The sequence below is a fragment of the Pipistrellus kuhlii genome, unplaced genomic scaffold (genome assembly GCF_014108245.1).
Source record: "Pipistrellus kuhlii isolate mPipKuh1 unplaced genomic scaffold, mPipKuh1.p scaffold_m20_p_2, whole genome shotgun sequence".
NCBI lineage: Eukaryota > Metazoa > Chordata > Mammalia > Chiroptera > Vespertilionidae > Pipistrellus > Pipistrellus kuhlii.
The window spans coordinates 16,397,693-16,423,255 of record NW_023425515.1 but is presented as its reverse complement, the minus strand read 5'-3'; the positions used below and the strand labels follow the sequence as shown (position 1 = coordinate 16,423,255).

At 36.8% G+C, this 25,563-nt stretch overlaps 1 protein-coding gene across 2 annotated transcripts in view; it reads right to left on the bottom strand.

The window, feature by feature from the left end:
• Nucleotides 1-374: 374 nt before the first annotated feature.
• Nucleotides 375-25,563, bottom strand: part of GMPS (guanine monophosphate synthase) — a 39,987-nt gene continuing 14,798 nt past the window's right edge. Inside the window, exons 4-16 of one of the 2 annotated variants that reach the window (XM_036444721.2) lie at nucleotides 21,934-22,031; nucleotides 20,675-20,778; nucleotides 16,884-17,077; nucleotides 16,502-16,667; nucleotides 13,102-13,253; nucleotides 12,346-12,519; nucleotides 10,523-10,628; nucleotides 10,012-10,127; nucleotides 5,950-6,075; nucleotides 5,344-5,459; nucleotides 2,717-2,847; nucleotides 1,655-1,827; nucleotides 375-497 (exon numbers count right to left, since the gene is read on the bottom strand). In XM_036444721.2, the coding sequence (XP_036300614.1) occupies nucleotides 396-497; nucleotides 1,655-1,827; nucleotides 2,717-2,847; nucleotides 5,344-5,459; nucleotides 5,950-6,075; nucleotides 10,012-10,127; nucleotides 10,523-10,628; nucleotides 12,346-12,519; nucleotides 13,102-13,253; nucleotides 16,502-16,667; nucleotides 16,884-17,077; nucleotides 20,675-20,778; nucleotides 21,934-22,031 (1,758 nt within the window). In that variant the 3' untranslated portion in view covers nucleotides 375-395. The remainder of the gene's footprint in view (nucleotides 498-1,654; nucleotides 1,828-2,716; nucleotides 2,848-5,343; nucleotides 5,460-5,949; nucleotides 6,076-10,011; nucleotides 10,128-10,522; nucleotides 10,629-12,345; nucleotides 12,520-13,101; nucleotides 13,254-16,501; nucleotides 16,668-16,883; nucleotides 17,078-20,674; nucleotides 20,779-21,933; nucleotides 22,032-25,563) is intronic. The other variant, XM_036444722.2, reaches the window with a different exon arrangement.

The following is a 25,563-nucleotide window of genomic DNA, read 5'->3' as shown; positions in this document are numbered from 1 at the left end:
ATACATACTAAGTCACGGAAGTTTTCTAACAGCTCTTAGAAACTGGCAAGGGAACTTGGAAGCCCATTACTACCCTAAAGTCACGCACCTCCATACATCTTCATTGACAGACATCAACAGCAACAGCAAGTTTACACATAAAGAACAAGTGAGGCAAAGGCAAATGCAGTGTCAATTTGTCTGAGTGTAGGCAATGATGCATTGATTATACCCGTACAAACTTCAGTCCCCTTTAGTTATCCCCAACTGAGCCTTCAGGCCATACATTTTTGCTGTGAAGAATTCAGATGTAATATAGCCGATCCAGCACTCTTCACATTACTGCGTGTCAATACTGGGAGTGGTCTCTAATTAATTTAAACTGCACACAGTACTTTAGTGAAACAAGAAGTTTATTACTCCCACTCAGTAGTTCCTGGGGGCTTTGATGTTAAGTCATACATAATTCGAGAAATACCAGGAATCTTCTTAATCTCAGTGACCATCTTTAACACCACCTGTCATAAAACAAAGATTATAATTAAAAGAGCCAGAATCCATTGCATGTCTAAAAAACCCAAAGGGTTTGCATTTGCAATTTGAAACTGTAATCTATTTTTACTATTTGTTTCTATATACAAGGGATGGCCTCTGATTAATTAGGTAGTCAACCTATTTCCCTCTATAGGTTGAAGTGACTTAAAGTCAGTACTACTCAAAGTAAGGCCCACAGATAGGTGCTAGCCTATAGGTTATGTTTGTCAACAAGTGTTTAGAAACATTCATAGCAACTTCACATTGCTCTGGCATCTAAAAATAGTATTTTATGTGTTTAAGCCAATTCTTCACAAATTATCTGTGGCTGAAACAATTCTGAGACTACCAAGGTGGAGCATAATGCATTTTAATAATAACCACTGGCAAGTGTACAGAAGGAGAAAGCCTGGTCACTGAACAAAAACTTGGCAAATCTGAGTCTAACAGAAAACAGACCATAAGCCACATTTCCCAGCCCAGCTGTGCAGCTACAACCAGAACCTTGCTTTAGCTACTGGAGCTATATGGAGAGGAACCAACCAACTCTAATCTATAACTATTTAATTAGCCCAGGTTGTGGGCTCAATCCCCAGTAGGGAGCATGCAGGAGGCAGCCCATCAAAATTCTCTCTCAGAGCATGCAGGAGGCAGCCCATCAAAATTCTCTCTCATTATTGATGTTTCTATCTCTCCTTCTCCCTTCCTCTCTAAAATCATTAAAAATATATATTTTTTATTGAATTGCTGGTAGCAGAACATTAAAGAATTCTTGGGCTTCTGATCATAATGCCATCAATTCTCATCCTTATTTCCAATAAACTTTTCTCCAGTCCTCGCGTTTTCTTCTTTACTTAGAAAATATTATTTGTAAAGTAGAGGTTGGTTGGCAAAATTAAATAGTTATAGATTAGAGTTGGTTGGTTCCTCTCCATATATTATAGTAATTAGACATGTAGAGGGTTATAACACATTTAAGGCCTTTTTCTACTATAGTGTACTGAACAACCATGTGGAGATAAAAAGGCCTATCTTCTGAACAGAAAACCAAATATCAACATTGACATAGTCTATTCCACTCACCATATTATAAAATGAATGAGGTACTGAAAATACACATTAGAAGGAATACGTAAATTACCTCTACAGGGATCTCATTGCCAGGTGTTGCAGGTATACCAGTCATGAAATCACTAGTAATAAAGGTTCGAATAACCACAGATCTCTGGCATGAAGGCTGCTTCTGAAGTGGGTCCCGATCAAAATGTAATGGTGTCAAAATCACTGGCATCTGACTGATTTTTCCAGCATAACCTAGAGAAAGGAAGTTAACATATAGAGCCAATCGCCATCCATGGAAAAGCACTGCGACCTAGTTCAATAAAACCCTACAGACAATATCTGAAGTCACATACACACACCAGTTAGGACAGCCATTGAGCATTGTTTCCAGCTACTCTCACAGCATTTTAAGTAAACTCAATCACAAATACAAGTAATAAAATTTGACTGTGGTGCTATGTTATAGTGATGACACTTTATACACATGTAATATATATTTAAAGTCTATTCTTATAATTCATAGTAGTTATGATGTAGAGGCAATACAGTTAAGTTCTTGCAAGCCTCTGGTCACGTTTTCATTTTCATCAACCAACCAGTACATACCTTGTTTTATGTGTGTTTTTGTTTAAAGACACCTAATTTCATATTTATTGCAGATTAACATTGAATTAATTGCCAACAGCACTAAAATTCAGGCATGAACCTTACCTAACCTACATATTTTCTCTCTGAGACACATCACAGCCTTTCTGTGCTTAGAAATCTAGACAGCACCTCAGCACTATGCTTGGAGGACATTTTAAATAGTGAAATCACCAATGAAAAGCATGAAAATGCCAAAAATATGCCACTAAATAGCCTACAAAGAGAACAGCTGTTTACAGTATGTAGACAAAGTACTGCCTTGTTCAACATCAGTTGCAAGTTGGGCAACTCAAATTTTTTGCCACTCTGCAAATGTCTGCGCACAATCAAAGGGTGGATAAGCTTTTTATGAAGGCAGTATCATAGAAATATCCATAAAAATGAAAGCACCTAAAAATTAAAAATCTTATTATTATACTATTGTAGAAATCACAATGCCAAGCATACAAATTTTAGTTAGAGCGTGCAGTGATAAGCAAAATGAGCAACTTACCAGACTCCCTGAGAATGTTCTGAGCCTCAAAATCAGCTTGGCGTAAAGTACTGAGCACCCCTGTTGTCAAGAAAGTGGGAGTAACATCTGTAGGAGGCTCTTTAACTGGTGGGCCAAATATATAGACAACTCTAGAAGGGGGCAAGAGAAAATTAGAGAGAATTACAATTTAGTATAATAAGCAATACACAAGGAATAACCTTTTTTCCATTTACTTAGGCCCCTCTCCTACCCATTTCAAATCCCCAAATGGGTTGGTTAGAATATAAAATTATAGAGGGGTCTATGTTCTATGTACCTTCCTCCATGTGCATTCTAGAACACTAATATCTTAGAATGTGCAAAGATATATGTGATTATCATATTCCTCTTTTCATATTGTGTCTTGGGTTAGAGTGTCCCCAATGTACCATATCCACCTGGAACCTGTGGTGAAAATAGGATATTTGTAGATTTAATCAAGTTACGATAAGGATAGGGTGGCCATTAATCCAATAATTGGGTGTCTTTCTAAAAACAGAGAAATCTGGGAACGTAACACAGACAGACAGAAGAGGGAATGTGAGAATGAAGAAAGACTGGCATTAAACTGCCACAAGCCAAGGACTGCCAATAAACACCAGAAACTAGGAAGAGGTACGAAAGGATCCTCCCCTAGAGCCTTCACAGAGAGCATGGCCCTGCTGAGACCTTGATCTTCGACTTTTAGCCTCCAGAATTGTGAGAGAATAATTAATTTATCTTGTTTTAGCTTCTCTGTTTGTGGTAATATAAATCAGTAGACCCAGGAAATTAATACTCATAAGCTTGGGGAAATAATGAGTTGAACAAATAAATAAGTTTTTACCACAAAACTTCAGAAATTGTAATATGCTAATATGCACTGGAAATATCCAAGATGGGGCAATAGTGCATTTCCCAAACTTATTTGACCACTCAATCTTTTTTTCATTTGGGGCAGCATTGATCCTAAGGAAAGATTCTCCTTTCCACTTTATTAAAAATGTCACCAAAACATGGTATCCTAGTAGTTCCTTCTAAAAGGAATAACTCACTAGTGCTTTCAGTAAATATCTATTTGAAATATATGAAGATACACCACTGAAGGTATTAATAAAAGTAGGGTTTGGAACATAGCTTGAGGAAGTTAGGATCAAACAACTCAAGGGGAATCTTACCACCGTTTGGCACTGTTGTACAACTTTCACTCAGGAAAAAAGAGGCAGTCAGGGTAGAGATAGGAGTGCCACCTTGCCTCCCCATTCCAACTCTAGTCAGAGTCAACTAACTATCACTTTCTCTTAGCCCTATCTGTCTTTAGCAAAGAAAATAAATCTCTCTTTGCAATCTCCCATAGTTTAGTGATGTTTTTCTTTTCTTCTTAATATCCTACCTAATAAAGACAGAATATGCAAATTGACCATAACTCCACAACAAAGATGGCAGCACCCACAGCCAATGAGGAGGGAATATGCAAATTGACACAAGGTGAGAGGCGGAAGGTGGCTCCAGGCCAGAGTGAAGGAGGAAAGGTGGCTCCCTGCTGGAGCGAAGGCGGAAATGCGGCTCTGGGCCGGAGCCACAGGAAGGAAGGCCTATTCTCGCACAAATCTTCGTGCATCAGGCCTCTAGTGTACTAGTATAAAGCACACAGAAGAATAGAGCAACAGATCAAAACCACCACTACCACTAACTACTTGATTGCCTCCTCCAAAATATGCTGTAGCAGGAAAAAAAGTTTTGTCTCACAGAAAGTAAGACACATATCTACTTAGCAATATATTTCCTAGAGCTCATAAACAATCCTTAAAGGAAAAGGCAAGTAGACAAGAGAATGCCACAACTTGATTTTTTGGTCTAATTTTTACAAACAAGGGTGATAATAAATGTGCAAGGATAGGTAAAAGAACAAAACTGGAGCAGAGTCTCTCTGTACAAAGATTCCAAGATTTCATCATGTCAATGGGGGTGGAGATGAGGGGGGACAGACACCAAAAAAATGGGAAACAATTGTAAAATTTATTTCTAATTCCTAAAAAGGAACTTTGCAAAATCTAAAACTTGTGACCTAAGTAGATATATCTGTATCTACACTTGAGCATTTTGGTCCTTCAAAAAAACATTTTGCCCAGTTGGTGTGGCTCAGTGTTTGAGGGTCAACCCATGAACTAAGAGGTAACCAACCAGTTTGATTCCCAGTCAGGGCACACATGTCCAGGTTTTGGGCTTGATTCCCAGTTTGGGAACTGCAGAAAGCAGCCGACCGATATTTCTCTCTCATTGATATTTTATCTCTCCATCCCTCTCCCTTCCTCTCTCTCTAAAGTAGGGGTGTCGAACTCAATCAGAGAAGGGGCCAAAATCTAAAATCCAGCCTCAATCGCGGTCCGAATGGTTTACTGAACAGTCATAAACTGTCATTGTGATGGAAACACAGCGGAGTGCAGTGATGACAGCGCGGTGCGGGCCACATTGCAAGGCCTGGCGGGACGGATTTGGCCCGCAGGCCTTGTGTTTGACACATGTGCTCTAAAGGAATCAATAAAAACATGTAAAAAACAAACAAACAACAAAAAAAACTTATCCTTCTATTACACCTTATCACCTGCTCCCACTGTAGAACATACCTGTTAATGTTGTGACACATGCGAGGTATAAGTCTAGCCAGGAAAATAAGAGATTCCCAGTCAGGCTCATCTTTACTGGAGATTCCACACACATAACTGTAGGAACGACAATCACCCTGAAAGTAAAAACGCATTCAATGATTTTAATGGTTTTGCAGATGAGTGGATTAAAAAACTGTGGTACAGCTACACAATGGAATACTACACTTTTATAAAAAAGAAAGAACTTTTATTGTTTGCAACTGAATGGAACTGGAGAGCATTATGCTAAGCGAAATAAGCCAGTTGGAGAAATATAATTATCACATGACCTTACTCATATGTGGAATATAATGATCAACATAATTTGATGAACAAGCAAACCCTATAGCAAGTCATTCTTTGAGTTTTTACTTTTGGTTACAGATCACAGATGTTCCAAAACTACAAAATCTCAGCCTGAATACTGAGTTCCTATAACCTTGTTCACTCCATAAGTATTACATAAAACATTACCTTTTTACTTATTTTCATATTTCATTTTCCTAAATCATTCCTATTTGAACAATAGTGAAAAGAACATCTGCATAAAGTTATGTCAGAGAGGAATGGATTCACACAACTCACCTGCACACCCACAGTTTTAATTGGCAGCAGGAAGGCGTTCAGGGAATGCAGACTTGTAATTTGCATCAGCTTCTCCTGGTCCTCTTCTGTTGTGCAGGCTTTGACTCTTTGTAACAGCGTATGTGGCTGAAAACACACACACAGGTATTTAAGATTTCAAAAAATAAGGTACTCACTCTTTCGGTATCTATTACTATCTTATATATCTACACTTACTGTTTTATAGCAATAGATCCTATTGGGCATTTCTCTTTGATTTGTGTGTACTATGCAGTATAAACCCTAACCCTGTTTTTATTCTTTTAGAGTTCCCCTTAAATGTTATGCATAATTAGCAAGAGAATCTCTCTAACCACTTGGAAAACAATGCAAGCATCTTTAAATGCTTTAACTCCAATCAATCCCCTTGTGGTTTACATGTTATATATTATTGTTGTAATATTTTTAAAACAAACACCAATTATTACAGATCATTATTTTTATTATATATTCCATGTTTGCTTGAATGTTACCATTTTCTTTTCTGTTTACCATTTTCTTTACCATTTTTTTCTATTATTTATTTTTGTTTACCATTTTTTTCTTGCATATCATAAAAAGATCCTTTTGCTTTTCCTAAAGTCAACCCTTTAAAACAGTGGTTCTCAAAAAATAAAAAAAACAAAATAATAAAATTAATTAATTAAATTAAAATAAATTAACAGTGGTTCTCAAGCCTTGCTGTACAGTCAAATTACTTGATATAATCAGGTTCTATCTTGGATTAAATAAGAAATTCTAGAAAGGGTCCAAGAATAGTACTTCAAAAGCTCGCCCCAACTCTTGCCAGTGTGGCTCAGTTGGTTGAGTATTGTTCCATGCAACAAAAGGTCAATAGGATTTGATTCTGGGTCAAGGTACATGCCCAGATTTCCAGCTGGATCCCCAGTAAGGGGCATGTAGCAAGAGGCAGCCGGTCCATATTTCTCTCTAAAATTAATACATACTAACCCCCCCACCCCCAGAAGATTCTAATACACAGCCAAGGTAGGTGTATCTGCACTGGTGGTAGTAAACTGTTTATCTGAAAATGTCTTTATTTTGCCCTACTTTTAGAAGACAGTGTATCTGTTCACTATTGTTCACCATTATTTTCTCTTGGGACTTTGAAGTCTTCTTGCTTTTACTACAGCTTTCTGTATGATAGTGTTTCCTTTGTAGATTAAAACAACCTTTCCTCTGCAGCTGCTTTGTCTTTGGCAGGATGCAGTTTTGCTAGGTATGCCAAATCAGTATCAAATTCTTTTCATTTATCCTGATAGCAATGTGTTACCTTCTCCTGAATCTGAGGCATGGTTTCAACCACTGTGGAGAAATTCAAATACTTTTGTCTATTACCTCCTTCTGAAAGTATGTTAATGTTAACCTTTTCATTCTATCTTCTATTCATTGTTCTGATTTCTGGTAAACTTTTTAACATCTTTCTATAGCTGTTTAATTTCAGCTATTATTTTCATTTGTACAATTTAATTTTTAAAAACGGCCCAGTCATTTTTTATATTCTTATTATATACCTTATTCTTATTATCTATTGCTTCTTTTAATTTTATGTACTTTATATTATCTATCTGCTAATTGCGGTATTTGAACTGTTGGGAGGGTTTTCTGCTCGTTTCCACTAGCTCTTCATCATGGAGCTTTATTTCTATACATATTTTGTAATTTTTTTATTGTGCTCATATTTGCTAGAACTTTATGGGAATTCTTTGAAGCCTGAAGACATTCCAAAGAATAAATTAATTTACATTGCTTCCTGCCTGACACCTGGAAGCATTACCAACCAAGGTCCACTTTAAATAAGAACTGAATTATTAGCTTGCAGGTTTTCAGACAACACAGGTTATGAATTTAGGCACCAAAACTGCAGATGGACTGGAAGACTTTTCCATTCTTTCTCAATCTGGAGCTGAAATAATTCCCCTTGTTTTCTTATAACACACATAGAATATTTTAAAACATGTTTTAAGAAAGTAAATGGGACTAAGCTTCTGCACAACAAAAGAAGCCATCAACAAAACAACAAGAAAGCCCACTGCATGGGAGAACATATTTGCCAATGTTATCTATGATAAAGGTTTAATCTCCAGAATTTATAGAGAACTCACGCAACTTAACAAAAGGAAAATAAACAATCCAATCATAAAATGGGCAAAGAACCTAAGTAGATATTTTTCGAAGAGGACATATGGAAGGTCAAAAGACACAGGAAAATATGCTCAAAGTCACTAATAACCTAAGAGATGCAAGATCAAAACAACAATGAGGTACCATCTCACACCTGTCCAAATGGCTATCATCAACAAATCAACAAATGACAAGTGCTGGCAAGAATGTGGAGAAAAAGGAACCCTTGTTCATTGCTGGTGGGAAAAGCAGACTGCTGCAGCCACTGTGGAAAACAGTATTAAGTTTCCTCAAAAAGTTAAAAATGGAACTCCCATTCAACCCAGTAATTCCATTTCTAGGAATATATCACAAGAAATCAGAAACACCAATCAGAAAGGATATATGCACCCCTATGTTCATAGCAGCACAATTTACAATAACTAAGATTTGGAAACGGCCTAAGTGCTCATCAGCAGACAAGTGGATTAAAAAAGGGTGGTACATCTACACAATGGAATACTAAACAGCTATAAAAAAGACAAAACTTTTGCCATTTGCAACAGCATGGATGGACCTGGAGAGCATTATGCAAAACTAAATAAGCCAGTTGGAGAAAGATAAATATTGCATGATCTCATTTGTGGAATATAATGAACAACATAAACTGATTAACAAAAAAGATCCTGAGACAAAGAAATACCAAACAGACCATCAAACCGCAGAGGGAAGAAATCAACCAAAGGACTTGTATGCATGCACATTAGCATAACCAATGCCTGGACCCTGGGGCTGTGGGGGCTTGTCCTCAGGGGTGGGAGTGGCCAGGAAGGGGTCGATGGGGGAAAAAGGAGATTTCTATCTATATCTATCTATATAAAACCCTAATATGCAAATCGACCAAATGGGCAGAACGACTGGTCACTATGATGCTCACTGACCACTAGGAGGCAGACCCTAAATGCAGGAGCTGCTCCCAACCTTCAGGCTTCAATGAATAGCAGTGGGGGTCAGGGGTGGCGAGTGGGTGGTGCCAAACCAGCTAAGGCTGGTGCAAGCAGGGTCCCCTGATCAACCTGCTGTGGTTGGGGTTGGGGCTGCTCCAGGCCAAGGTGGGTGTGAATAGGGACCCCAATCACCCTGCTGGTCAGTCGTCCCACAAATCAATTGTGATCACGGGCCAGGCCTAGGGACCTTAACCACGCATGAATTTCATGCACCAGGCCTCTAGTATGTAATACTTTAAACATTTAAAAAACAATAAAAAGAATAATAATAATATGAAAACTTGGGGGAGGAGCAACAACAAAGCAAAAATAAATAAATAAATAAATAAATAAATAAATAAAACAAAACACCTTTTCATTTCTAGCATTTTTAAGGATTCAGGGCAACCAATCTGCTATATAACTGAAAAATAGGAGTCTGCATTTTAAGTGTTTATGTAGAATATTTTCTTCATAGTCATTCCAAAAGTTAAATTACTTTGAATTTTCAAATCATGAAACCCTAATAAAACCACTGTAAATTCTGGAGTACGATAAGAATCCATTCAATTCCTTGTACTGATTAGTTGAGCCTGTTTAAAACTCCCATCCTATATAATAAAAGGCTAATATGCAAATCACTGAATGGCAGAACAACTGGTTACTATGATGTGCACTGACCACCAGGGAGCAGACACTCAACACAGGAGCTATGGTGGTCAGTGAACTGCCACAGGGAGAACACTGCTCAGCCAGAAGCCGGGCTCATGGCTGGCAAGTGCAGTACCGGGGGTCTCTCCCACCTTTGCAGCAGTCAGACATCCCCAGAGGGCTCCCTGACTTCAAGAGGGTGCCGGCTGAGCTGAGGGGCCTCCCCCTGGGTGCATGATTTTCGTCCACCAGGCCACTAGTTATATAAATCCAACCTAATTACCTTTTTAACACTTGCAGAGAAATCAGCTACTATTTTCAAAATGTTGTTGGTTTCAGGAAAGTCCTTACAAATGTAAGGTTCTTCAGCACATATTACTCTAATTGCCAGGCCAGGACCTAAAGTGAAGAATAATAACTTAAAAATTATTTTGAAATGTTAATATAAAAATGTCCCTACTCCCAAAATATAAAACCTCTCCAAAAATTAATATCCATGTGCCACTTCAAGTTTTTTTTTCCAGTTTTACTGACTGGAAAATTTATTTTTTTTATATAATTGATATATCATCATTGTAAATAGCTTCTATTGTGAGGATCAAATAAGACAGTATTTGTAAATTTTGTAGCAAAATGACTAGAAACTAAAAAAAATGTTTGTTCCCTACACACCTTTTTCTTTCTCTCAAGTTATATTTTCCTTGTGATAATAAATTCTTTCAAAATTGTCTTAATTGATTTTTCTTCAACATGAAGGTCTAAGAACAAATCAAACAATTCAATTTCAATTTTACCTGGAAATGGATGCCTGGAAACTAACTCTTCTGGAAGTCCGAGTTCTCTGCCTAAAACTCTTACTTCATCTTTATGGAAATCTTTCAGAGGTTCTATTACTTTTCCCTATATGGGGGAAAAAACAATTAGCACAAATTAGTAACCAAAATCACATGGAAACAAAGAGTAATAAATTATTAGATTTCCCTATTGTCTTTTACCTCAGATTTAAAAATCAGTTTTTAAAACTTCATTTCCTCCTGTATGCTTATAGTCATTAGATAAACATTTCAGTGACCTTATTTCCCTTTGAAACACATTTTAAATATAAACCTTTTAAATATAAATAAATCAAAGCAAATCTTCCCCTATCTCTGATATAGTTTTCGTTAGAATACAAGGAAAATTAAATATATACTAGTGTTTCAAACTGAAACTCTCCAAATGATGCCATCAAGAAAGTAAAAAGACAACACAAAAGGTAAATCATGTATCTTTTTTTTTTTTTTTTTTTACAGAAAGGAAAGTAGAGGGATAGAGAGTTAGAAACATCAATGAGAGAGAAACATGATCAGCTGCCTCCTGCACACCCCTACTGGGGATGTGCCCACAACCAAGGTGCATGCCCTTGACCAGAATCAAACCTGGGACATTTCAGTCCGCAGGCCGACGCTCTATCCACTGAGCCAACCTGGTTTCAGCCAAATCATGTATCTTATAAAAGACTGGTAACTAGAATATATTGTATAAAGAACAATTCAATGAAAAGATAAACCAATTTTCAAAGGGGTAAAGTATCTGAATTGATATTTCTCTAAAGAAGATACACAAATAGCCAATAAGCACATGACAAGTTATTTAGCAACATTAGCTATTAGGGAAATACAAGTTAAAATCACAATGAGTTACCACTACACACTAAGAAGCACAAAATAAAGAGAGACATAATTCATAGCCATTATGATAGCTACTATCAAAACAACAGAAAATAACAAGTGTTGGCAAGATTTTGAGAAATTAGAACTCTTGGTATTGTTGATGGGAATGTAAGATGGTGTAACCACTATGAAAACATGAAGAAAGCCTCAAAATATTAAAAACTACAACTACATGATCTTGCCCAGATAAGAGTGGCTCACATGCACCAAGAGTTCACCAGTTTATTACCAGTCAGGAAGGGCACATGCCTAGGTTGCAGGCTCAATCCTCACTTGGGAGCATGCAGGAGAGCACTGATCGATGTTTCTCTTTCTCCCTCCTTCCCTCTCTTTCCACCCCCCCCCCCCAAAAAAAATATCAATAAAACATTAAAAAAAAAAATACAACTACATGATCTAGCAACCCCACTTCCTGGCATATATTCAAAAGAATTGAAAGCAGGGTCTACAAGAGATATGCCCAAACCCAGATTCATAGTATAATTTCCAATAGCCAAAAGTGGAAGTAACCAAAATGTCCACTGACAGATAGATGGATAGACAAAATGTGTACATACATACAACAGAATATTATTCAGTCTTAGAAAGGACGTCTTAACATGGATTAACCTTGAGGACCTATGGTAAGTGCAATATGCTAGTCACAAAATGATTTTACTTATATAAGCTATCTGAAGTAGTAAAATTCACTGAAACAGAAAATAGAATGGTAGTTATCAGGGGTTGGGTAGAGGGATAAAACAGTAGCTGTTGTTCAATAGGTACAGTACATTTTCAATTTTGCAACATGAAAAATTGTAGAAATCTGTTTCACAACAATGCAAATATACCTAAAATGCACACTTAAAAATGGTTAAGGGAAGAAGAAAAAGGCTTATGGGAAAGTTTCATAAGTTTTTACCTACCTCTTCTCTCAACTTCCTGATAAGCTCTGTGTCATTGTGATGGGTTTTGATGAGTTCAGCTTTGCCACTTGCAACAAGGGATGCACTTTCAATTAGATCAGGCCGTAAAGTACCTTGGGCAAGGAAAACCTCCTCAGGTTTCAGGTTCATTTCTCCAATTACTTCATTGGCAATCTATAACCAACAAGAGTAAAGGAGCCTTTTAAAAGATGACTTTTAAAAAGACAGCAAAATTTTATACTTTCAGCTAAATTTCTCAAAGTCCTTGTGCAATATTGAAAGGATGAAATGTACCAACCAGAGTTTTTTCCCCCTCTCTTATAGCCCACTTTTCTAGGTAACCTACACATCTATGAAAACATAAAAAAAAGATCATCCAACTCCCAAAATAAACTCCTTTAACAACTTATGTTCTTAAAAGAAGATGCTTTATAACATGATTCAAAAAGGTATGCAGACATTCCCACTCAAAAGCTAAAAAATAGTCAGTGAAATATTAAAAGTCTAACATCAACTGAAAATACCTATTTTTTAAAATAGTTAAATCAATAGCAAAACATAAGTATATATGTTTTTAAAATATAAAACAGTTTATACTATTAGTCTACATAGTAGTAATATACAGTAAAACTTTTATCCAAAAATAAAATAAAAATTAGTTAGTAGCAAATTTGGTCATTTGATATAATGGCAAGGAAAAGAAAATACTAAAATTCATATTAAAAATACTACATATTGAGGATATTAAAAAGGTACTTTAACAAAAGTATCCCCAATGATTTTTCTTTTCTCCTCAGGACTTGTTGTCATATTTAAGGTTTTGCTGATTCTTTTTCGTGGAGTTCTATCTTCATCTGATATTGGTAGAGTTGTTGTTCCATTGTAGAAAGAATGAGCAGCATTTATCACTGGGGAAAGAGAGCAGAAACGTGTTTTAACATTTTTAAAAAATATTTCTAAATATCATACTAACAAATCAAACTACAGAAAGAAAACCAAGATGGGTCCTTTGATCTCCCATTAATTTGCCTACATATTTCAGAACAATCAATAAACCATGATTAATGGAGTCTAAATTAACTTTTTTTTTGAATCCTGTGACATTTAATGATCTAGGCTCACGATAGCATAAATTATGCTGGTTGTTTATCCCCTACTCAGTGCATCGCCAGAACAGGCAAAAGTAACAGCAGAAAATCATGGCCCCAAGGAAATTAAAAGCAATGGTTCATGTACAGTGATCAAAGTTTTCAGAACTACATAGACTAGTCTCTTGAGAAACTGATATTTCTGAACATACATTTAGTGATTCTTGACTGTCCCTTAATATCAATATTTAAGCACAAGATTTTCAAAAACCAACTAAGATTTCTACCTCTATATATAAAAGCCTAAGCAACTGACTGACTGGTCGAAGAGATGCTATAATGAGCACTGACCACTAGGGGGCAGACACTCAACACAGGAGCCTCCCCCTGGTGGTCAGTGGGTTCCCACAGTAGGAGCACTTCTAAGCTGACTGACAGTTGCCTGAACCAGGGCTCACAGCTGGCAAGCACCACTGCAGTGGTGCAAGCCTTTCTCAATTGGGACTGACTAGGTGCAAGGCCGAGGCAGACAGGAACTGCAGGTGGCATTGGCCCAATTCCTGGCCACACCGAGGGACCCCAACAAAGCACGAATCTGTGTGCCAGGCCTCTAGTCTATACATATAAAAGACTAAGAGACCAAACGACCAGTCATTATGATGCACTGACCACCAGGGGGCAGATGCTCAATGCGGACTGCCAGGCTCATGGCTGGCAAGCACAGCTGGAATAGCATGAGCCTCTCCCACCTCCATGGCAGCGTAATCAAGCTGCGGCAGCAGCAGGTTCACTGGGGCAGGGATGAGCAGAAGCAGCACAACACCTGGCCAGGGCTCAGGCTCCTCTGGTCGCCTTCCGCTTCACGCACTACTACATCCGAGGGATCCCAGATTGCAAGAGGGCCCAGGCCAGGATGAAGGACCCCACCGATGCATGAATCCATGCATTGTGCTTCTAGTTTGGTAAAAAGAACAACTGGTGGGCTTCACTGTAAGGTAGCAAGGCAGCTTGCTTTTTCACTGAGGAACATACAGTAAATTTGTGGGTCTTTCTTTTAAGTTCTTTACTCCAGAGAAGACACCTCCACTCTCTTACCCTACAACTACTTCTGAGGTGGGATAAGAGAGTCACTATTCACTTCAAACATTTCTACTTAATCCTACTGTTTTTAATGTAAAATCTTACTTTCACTCTCAACTATGCCTGGCATTATTAATTTGCCAAAGTCCAAAGCCTCTCCTGTTTAGCCTCTCGATAAAGAATGAAGCCAGTCCTCTGATGGGGAGGGACAACAGCAGTTTTGTTCCCACATTAAGGAAAAGAATTTGCTTCCCAGATTTCCAACCAATCTATTTTAGGCTCACCCAGAGAACCAGGAACCACAAGGAAGCCAATGCTTCTAATTACTGAGTCTCCCCGGAAGTATTGCTTTTTGTTGGCTTTCTCCCTTCATCCCCATACCAAGGTTTTAGAGTCCTTTATTCTACTATGTCAGTTACCAGGAACAATGCAATTTTTGTCGGGCTAAAAATTTTTATAATTTGGAAGCCTCTTTCAAGAAATAGAATTGAGTCCTAGCTGGTTTGGCTAGGTGGATATAGCGTTGACCTGTGGACTGAAGAGTTCCAGTTTCAATTCCTGTCAGGGGCACATGCCTGGGTTGCAGGCTTGATCCCCAGTAGGGGGAGTGCAGGAGGCAGCCGATCAATGATTCTCATTATTGATGTTTCTCTTTCTCTCCCCCTTACTTCCTCTGTGAAATCAATAAAAAATAACAAGAAAATTTTTTTTTAAAAAAACCAAAACAAAACAGAAGGGTTTATACATGAAAAAAGAAAAGAAATAGAATTGACAAATTAAGTATTTAAAAAGATCACAAGGCAATACTAGGGGAGCTAACATGAAATGAAATATATAAAACATATGTACAGGCATACCTCCCTTTGTGCTTCACTTTATTGCTTCTCCCAGATGTTGTTTTGTGTTTGTTTTTTTTACAAATTGAAGGCAAGACCCACCACTAGCAATAGATCTTACTCAACTTTTTCTTAGCCTAATCCCAAAATGCCCACAGCTACTCAACCACCACCCAACAAAGGTCAAGTTAGAGAAAAGAGTGTTAACTTAATTAACTGGAAGTTATTAAAATTTCTTACTTTGCAAATTTCGTAAAAACATATGACCATCTGAAGATAATACTAGGGTCCTTCCCAGGATTTTGGAAAAGGTTTGACTTGTAAAGGGTCATGAAGTTTAAACTTTATTAGCTTAGAGACAATCTGCTTTATCAATCTGCTTTCCACTTTCCAACATTTTGTTGAAACCTTTAGTCCCATATTCCCTTCTCTGTTCTTTCTCCTTGTGACATTACACTTGTTTTATACTCATACTGTCATTTTAGTGAAGTTTTGAAAAGAGAAATAGACCCATCTTCACAACAAGTTTAATTACAAGGCTTCATTTTTATATTCAATCTTTGGGCAATGATTTCAAATAACTCCGTAATATATATGGTTTGCATCATTAAACTACTAACATGATTTCACTATAACTACTGATTGCATCTTGTTGGTTTTTGTTTTCATTTTAAGATTTCCACAAATGTAAATATAGTTATGGCCTAAGAAGTTGATTAGTTGCCTTTAAAAAAAAGTGACTGTAAACTTTTCAATACTCTTCTTTATATAAATAAGCCTTACTGTTTGCAAAATAAACTGTATAGACATACCTTTATAGGAAGGCTTGGTTATTCTCATGCATAAATAGTATTATGGATGGGAAAAGATAACTTAAAAAAAAGAAACAGAATGTGTAGAAGAAAATGATGACAACTGGAAAATGGTAGATTTTTTATCTATATATAATAGGAGTAAGCAACAGTTTTAAAATTTATTCTGGTATTCCCTCCTGAACCAGAAAAAATTATAAAAATAAAAATAAACATTTTCAACCCTGAGATTAATGGGAAAACTGAACTTGGTTAAGACAATGTGCTTACTTAGACCATAGGCTAGATTTGATTAAAAAGTCCTGACGCACAAATTAACTTTTCTGGGAGTCATCAATACCTTTGACCTGAATTCCAAGTTTTTTGAGGGCCTCTTCTACCGACTGGCTTTCTCGTTTTCTCATAAAGCCATTATCAATGTGCACAGCAATGATTTGATCTTGGTTCAAAGCACGATTCAGCAAAGCTGTACAAACTGTTGAGTCTACACCACCACTGAGTAAAACCTACAGGGTGAAATGTAAAAGATAAAAATCAGTTTATCGTTACCTAAGACATTGTTATCACAGGAATGTATGGAACTGTAAAAGCTCTCTCAAACAGTACAACTCACAAAGCGCATGAGCCCAGGCAACACTGAAGGGCTATAATGTTGAGGAAGCCAGCCCTTAGTTCTAGAATTATTACATAAATTTGTAGACTTTCAGATGTAAATTGCTTACCAAAACTTTTGATGTGCCTACTCTCTCTTTGATCTCTCGAATGCACTCCAGTTCTCTGTTCTGCACAGTGAAGGTCCCACTGCACCCAGCTATATCATAGAGGAAGTTCTTCAGTACTGCTTTCCCATTTTCTGTAAGGCCAACTTCAGGGTGGAACTGTACTCCATATAATTTTTTAGATTCATTTGCTATACCTTTACAGAAAAAATAATCACAAATTCAATTTTTTTCATGCTGAAAAGACTCCACCAGTATTTATAATAATTCCTAATTATTTCTTCCTCAATAAATGTGAAAATTGATATGAGTTAGCTGGATTTTAAGCAACAGGAAAAAATAATAGAAATTCTATTATCATGATCTTTCTTTATAAAAGTCTTTCCTTATGCAGCAATGAGTGAACTATGTGATAATAAAATAAGTCCTACAGAGATTATTTAATAGTAACCTCACTTCTCCACATAGATTGCTTCAATATCTTGACTATTAAATACAATAACTCAATTTAGGTTCTTGGCTTCCATCTAGAATATGCAGGTACCAATTTTCTCTCTGAGAAGAACCTAATATATTAGACCAGACAGAATACTTCAAGTGTACCATTAACCACAAATATAACTTCACTAACTGGACTAATGTGCTTCTGACAATTACTGATTAACTACTAGGCAGCAGATGTTAGACTATAGATATTTCACATGTGCATGTATTACCCACTTATGGCTCTGAGATATCAAGAAACTTGCCTGAACTCACAACTAGTTACGTAGTTAAAACAGGCCCGGAAGACTCCGAAATTCATACTCATCTACTATACCAAAGTACCTCACACTTTCTTTACTTAACTTCAAAGACACTACTTTCGCGATTCACTTAATTATTTCACTGTTAGTTCTGAATCTTTTGTTAGTTCCTCTTTATCTTATCCCTCACCACACATGCAATTGCCCACTACTCAGCCTTTAAATCTCTTCTCTGTACATTCTGAGTGATGTCACTCTTATGACCTTAAATTCTACCCAAATTTGTTGGTACACTCCCAAATTTGTACCTCCAGCCCAGTTCTTTCCTCTCCAGTCCAGACTCATATATAAAACTGTCTACTCATACCTACATTTTAATTTTTAATAAGGCATCTTTAATTAAATATGCAAACCCAAACTTATACAATCTTCCCCATCAGGTAAACAGAAATGCCATGACCCTACCCTCATCCCCACTCCACATGCAATCCCAAAAGTAAGTCCTCTCCCTTCAAAACGTGTCAGAATCCAGTCCAACTTCCATTTCCAGTCTGAAATATAAAAAGCTAAGATGCCACTATGTCCTAACAAGAAGTAAAAAGCTGACTACTGCCCTTAGAGAGACTGACAGTGAATACAGAGAATGTCAACTTAACATAGCAGAAACCCATGGGTGCAAACTGCTGATGTAGGAAACCTGAACGCAACTGGTGAATTGCTAGAGGCTCAGCAAGAACAAATCTGAAAAACAAAAACTCCAGAAGGACACAGTCATCGGGGTATCCCACAAATTTTGTGAATTTTATGCCAAGCAGGATTGGGTAAATTTTTCCTAGAAAGGGCCAGAGTACTAAGTCTTTTTAGCCTTTGTAGGCCTTACTGTCACTGAAGCAACTAAAAGCATCAATAGGCAATACCTTAAGAATTGGATGCTGCTGTGTTCCAATAAAACTTTATTTGTGAACACTGATATCTGAATTTCAGTTAATTTTCACATTATAAAATATAATTCTCTTTAAAAAAATTTTCTAACCATTTGAAAACATAAAAACCGATCTTAACTTGCAGGTTATAAAAAACAGGCAGTGAGCCCAATTTGGCAGGAGGCTGTAGTTTGCTGATTCCTTGACTACAGGACAAAGTCCAAGTCCTTTATATTAAACAAAGAGTGGTCGTTAAATAGCTACTGTCCAATTAATTTTACTTCTCATCTCCCTTTCATTCTCTATTCTAGCCATTCAAGCTAGCGTGATAACCAAAATAAACCATGTTCTCACCCCAGGTCTATGCAAAAAACCTGAAAGTATCAACAATAAAAAACATTCCTGAATAATAACTGATTACAGCAGGACTGTAGGATACAGTTAATACCAAAAGTTCATTTTTTCTTATATACCAGCAGTGAAGAACAACAACTTGAAATTTAAAACACAATTAACACCCCCACAAAAATGAAATACTTAGGTATTAATCTAATAAAATATGTACAAGATCTCTATAAGACCCCAATTACTCCCTATCACTGCCACACTGTTCCTTACACCATTGTCTCCTTTTCTGATTTACTACCATAGATTTCTAGTGAGCCTCCCCGCTTCCACATTTGACTGTCTTTTCTCCTCATTATAGTCATGATAATCCTGAAATCAGATCACATCTCTCCTTAACCCCACCTCACTATGAGTAAAGCAAATGGTTTCATAATGGCCTCAAAGGTCCTGTGTTCTGGTCCCCAGTAACCACTCTGGCCTCAACTACTAACACTCTCCCCATGTTTACCCAATTCTAACCAGTCTCCTTGCTGTTCCTCAAACATGGTCCCATCTCAGAAGCTTTGTACTGCCCTTTCCTTTCTCCCCAAATATCCAGAAGGGTCTGTACTTCCTTCCTTCATGTCCAATATCATCTTACAGAAATACCTTCCCTGAATATCTAATAAAACAACCTTAATCACACATGTTCTACAACACTCCTTTCTTCACCTATTTTTTCAATGCACTTAATAACCAATACAGTCTGTTTAGTCTGTTCCTCCCCTCCATTAGAAAGTAAACAAATATTTTGTCCATTTTGTTCATTACTGTATCTTGGCACCTAGAACTGTTTATGGTACATAGCAGATACTCAAATATTTGCTGAATGAATAAAAAACATAAGCCACCTACCACTGTTATCTTTTACATAAAATAAAAACATCACTATAAAAACCATTCTTGATCATTCTTATGCTAGTATATTATCCTGATAAGTAACTGAGGGCAGTTTACTCAATTCATTTTAGCAATGACAAATCTTTTTTCAACTTATTTAGATATGGCATTTCAAACAAAAAAAACTTATTAATTAACCCACTTTTTTCTTTTTTTCCAGAATTACTGGTAACTTGTTTACATTATAGTTATCAAGTAAGCAAGTGATTACAAACAGCCAGAAAAGCAAAATCCTCTTATTCAAAATAAAATCCTCTTATTCAAAAAAAAAAAAAACAGAACAAAAACTGTTTCAGAGTATGGGTTGACAAGCTTTCTACAGAGAACTAGATAGTAAAAATGTTAGGAATACACATGTATAGTCTATTTCTTTTATTATAACCCTTTAATAAGGTAAAAATCATCCTTAGTTCCACATACAAAACAGGACTACTTGCTGGATTTGACCCAGTGGGAAACCCTGGTTCAGAGAAATTCTGTTTTGCAGCCATCCAAGATACATGCCTACGCATACCTAAGAAAGGCATTTAAAAAGGTAATTATAAAAATAGCATTCTAGAAAGATGGACAGTTCTCAAATTTTTCCTGAGCTATAAAAGTATAGCTGCTGTTTTATATGTGAAAAACTCGTTAGGATAAACATTCTTAAAAGTATTTCAGAGCAAACCAGTGACTTCCAGATAAGCCTTCTAATATTAAATTCCCTTCACAAATTAAAGAATGATCAATCCTATGACATCTAAGTTATCTTTTAAAAATAAGAAAAATCAAAAACAGTATCTCATAAGAAACATTTTAAATAAAATTTTTTAAATCTGCAAAATTTTAGAATTTTCACCTGCCACGATGTTCCCAGAACGTGCCACAACCTTGAATCCATCAGCTACTTTATCTACACTATCTCCATGAGTAAGCAAAACAATTTCTTCCTTCTGAAGGCCCCTAAAGACACAAAAAGGAAAATATACCACATAAATATGTTAATTAAAGACATGATTAATGGGTTGAGATATAATTAACTTAAACATCTTGCAAATTTAAGGTGCACCACGTAATTATATATACAGTGAAACAACCACAGTAAGGTTAGTTAACACATCCATCACTTCACGTAGTTACCATTTTTTTGTGTGTGTGGTGAGAACATTTAAGATGTACTCTCTTAGCAACTTTCACTTATACAATACAGTTTTAACTGTAGTCACCATGCTGTACATAACCGGAAATTTTTTCTTTTACTTATGAAATTACAGTTTGATCAGGAAAATAAAAATAAGATGTAATAGTGCAACATTGCTAGAATTCAAATTTTTTCTACCCCTTATTTTAAAAAGCCAATAAAAGAATATTAAATGTAGGTCAAAAAATGGGCTTAACCTCAAACGTGGAAAAAAACAAAAAAAGAAAGCAAGTGACTAACACTTAAATTTTCTGGTCTTTCAGGAAACTGAATGAAAACTCAGCAATTTATTTATTTTTTTTTTTTTAGTAAAGCAGAGATAAATAATTCTAGGAAGCTAGTGAATTCACCAATTTTAAAGTCATACACCTAATATATTATTATGTAGCAATAAAATCAGTGAATAAAGTCACACTATTAAAAAACAGCATACCAGGTACAGTTATGCTCAATGTAGATAAAGTTATGGGGAAAACAAAGCACATATTAAGAAATGAGTCCAACAAATAGGTGGATTGCTAAGTAACAACAAGAATGTGGTGGGGAAAGGTATATAAATGCATTTGGTAGATGTGGGACAGTTTACAACGGGATCCATCTGCCACATCTGGCATACATGTTTAGAATCACACTCTACATCAAAGAGTGATGAGGGAAAACTACAAATGTTGGAATCACAATATGCAATCCCAAATAGGTGTCCAAGACTGCAGAGGTGTTTTTAAATTACATGGTAAGTGCTTTCTTTACTCCTAGTATACATCACCCCCTCCTCTGCCAAGCAATTGAAAAATAAATACTATGACAATTATACCTTTATCCAATACTGAATTATAGTCTTCAATTTTGAAGCATAACAATCACAACTTTAAATTAACCTACTACTATTCTTATTCATGTAAAAAAAACTGTAATACCTGAATAATGAGCATGTGTTATCCATGGTAATACTGAAGACTCCATCTTCTCTAACATTTTTTTTGTGCACAGTACCTCCAAATACTTTATTCATCATCTGTTCAAAGATAAAATGTTAATATAAATCAAAAGAAAACTATTTCAATAGCTACTTTCTTAATTACCCTCATTTCATAATTATATTCTTTATTTTCAGGATATATTAGGTCTGTGACCAAAAAATAAAAAAAAGGAGTTTGATAAATGTAGATATCTTGGCATTATTATATAATTATACAGTTAATTAAGAGAGACAGTTATAAAACAAAACTAGATTAAAAATCTGACCTGAGGTTAATTTCCATTAAACACCGGCAGATTTTCTATTTAGTGTACTTTAATTAATTCATCTGTTAAAAGTAAATTTCTCTAATACTTTCATCTGAGTTCAATTTAAAAAGTAATATGAGCTTAGAAAAGGCTATAGTAAACAACAGAAGATTTGTGGTATTAAAATTAGATACGTATAAATTCCTCCAACCTGTTTAATCTGTGGCCCCAAAGGAACAATCTGAAAGCTGGCAGAAGATTGTGCTATGGAGATAGGATAAGCAAAAAATCTGGTCTTTTAATTAAACTCATTTGTTCAAAACCCATATACTAGTATAGACTTTTATTTTAAACTATAGGCCCTGTGCACAAATTCAGCCTAGCATGCGGGACTGGGCCAAAACTGACTCTCCAACATCCTTCTAGGAGTCCTGGATTGTGAGAGGGTGTAGGCCAAGCCAAAGGACCCTACAGATGCATGATCGAGGCCAGGGAGGGATGCAGGAGGTTGTCTAGTGGAAGAGGGACAGTGGGATGGCTCCAAGGATGTCCTATCTCGGCCAGACCCCAGTAGCAAGCTAACCTACCTGTTGGAGTGTCTACCCCCTGGTGGTCAGTGCAATGTCATAGCAAACAGTTGAGCAACCTTAGCATGTCATTAGCATATCATGCTTTGATTGATTGAACCAACTGGTGGACTGGATACTTAGCATATTAGGCTTTTATTATATAGGAGGTTCTCTTCATCCTGCCCTATCCTGAATGATCAAGATAACCAAAGCTGTTGGAATTCTATACAATTTTAAAGTCCATAAAGTTTATAAAGCCAATGGCTTGCAGTAAAGATTAAAGCTATGTCACCTATTCAGAAGGCTTTCATACTTATTTTTTGTTCCTGACTATACAACTTAAGGTTGAAAGTGCAAGGAGTTGAGGCCCTGACCAAGTAGCTCAATTGGTTAGAACATCCTCTCCATAAATCAAGATTGTGGGTTGTATCTCCAGTCAGGGCAACATACAAACAACCAACCAGCGAAAACATAAGTGGGTGGGGCAGCAAGTCAATCTCTTTCTCTCTCTCTCTCTCTCTCTCTCTCTCTCTCTCTCTCTCTCTCTCTCTCTCTGAAATCAGTAAACAAAAACAAAACAGTGGAATAACAAATTGATGTTTCTCCCTCTCTCAAATCAATAAATTTTTTTTAAAGTGCAACGAGTTGAAGAACCAGCTCCCACCCATGTACCAGGCCTCTATCCTATGTGTTTGTGGGAGATGGGGATAATTTTTTGTGTAATAAAGATAATTTGCTATCTTATTAAATTTTTGTTTAACATTCTATTTTAAATTAAAGAAATTGTTTTCAGTGTGGGTTTCTAAAAATCCCAAAGTCCTAAATGCCTCAAAGAAATCCCTGTAGGAATCTAGGTCTACTACCCCCATCAGATCAGCCCCTATTTTATCTACCTTATATGCCAAAGCTTTAAATATTAGGTTTAGAACAAAGACAGAAATTCTGTAAATAAAAATAATTTGACAAAACCTGTGGAAGTGTGTAAGAAAATCAAGTGCTTGTAATAAAGATGTTTCTTAGAACTCCAAAAGAACAACAATAAAAAAAAAACCCCAATGAAATTATAAAGAATGAAAAATCACACATTCTAGAAATTATCCAATAAAAGAATAATATGCAAATTGACCATACCTCTTCCACACCCACAAGCCAATCAGGAGTAGATATGCAAATAAACCCAACCAAGATGGTTGAGGCCATGGAAAGCAGGAGGGAGGCTTGGGTTTCCCGGGCGATGGAGTAAGCCAACCTTTCGGCCTGCCCTTGACAGACCAAGCCTCCACTGAAGGTTACAAAGTGTCAATTATAGAAAATAAATAAATCCCAACAAAAATGGCTGCTGCCACAGAGTGAGCAGGAGATTTGCGTTTCCCCTGCAATGGAGAAAGGCAAGCTTTCTGTACATCTGGCCAGCCTAGGCCCCCACTCAAGGTTACAAAGTTTCTATTATAGAAGATAAATAAATCCCAACAGAAATGGCTGCCACCATGGAGGGAGCAAAAGGCTTGGCTCTGCTCCAGGCTACAAAGTTTCAACTGTAGAACCCAGAAACCAGGGCCTCAGTTTGGGTCGCCGGAAGGCGTGGCTGGCCTGCAAACCACCACAGGCCCCTCACCCAGGCCGCCCCACAGGCACCCTCACCCTGGCCCAGGACACCCTCTGGGCAAACCAGCTGGTTCCCACCTGTGCACCAGGCCTCTATCCTATCTAATAAAAAAGTAATATGCAGCCGAAACCAGTTTGGCTCAGTGGTGGAGCGTCAGTCTGCAGACTGAAAGGTCCTGGGTTCGATTCCGGTCAAGGGCATGTATATTGGTTGTGGCCACATCCCCGGTGGGGGGTATGCAGGAGGCGGCTGGTCAATGTTTCTCTCTCATTAACATTTCTAGCTCTCTATCTCTCTCCCTTCCTCCCTGTAAAGGATCAATAAAACATAAAAAAATAAGAAATAAAAAATAAAAAAAATAAAGTAATATGCAAAGTAACCATCACTCCAACACACAAGATGGCTGCTCCCATGTGGTCAAAGATGGATGCCCCCATGTGGACACAAGATGGCCACCACAAGATGGCCAGTAAGAGAGGTCAGTTGGGAGAGTCCAGGCCTGCAAGAAAGGGCAGTTGGAAAGGACCAGGCTGGCAGGGAAGGGCAGTTAGGGGTGACCAGGCCGGCAGAGGAAGAGCCTCTACCACTTAAATTAAGGAAGCATTTTCCAGATCAATTTTACTATAAGTGGGTGGGGGGAAAATTCCTGCAAGACTCTTCGTTACAAGATGTTAAAATGCCTCTCAGTATACCAAAATCCTTTTAACTTAATTATAAGTTGTGCTATATAATTAATATTGACTACTCTGGCAAAGGAAATCAATAAATTACATCCTGGGGCAAAGGTATATTTTTAAAAAGTCAGTCAATTTCCAATGTTTAATGCAATTAGGATACAGGCTCTTCTAAAAAATATATCTTTTGAATATTAAGTGAGAAAACCTAAAAATAAGTTACTTATTATCCAAGTCAAATTCATAATCACCATTTGGCTTTTCAGAAAACATTAACAGGGGAAAACAAGCCTTTTGCTACACAATGCTTGCTTATTTGCCTATAGAAGAAAATATCTACTGTAGAGTTTTTACTTTGTATTTGACATATTCTTAGTGATCAGTATTTCTTTTAAATCAAAGTGGATAACCATAATAATTAGCAACTAACGAAGTCTGGTAAAGCTGTTTTCAAGACCAGTGATTATTTTT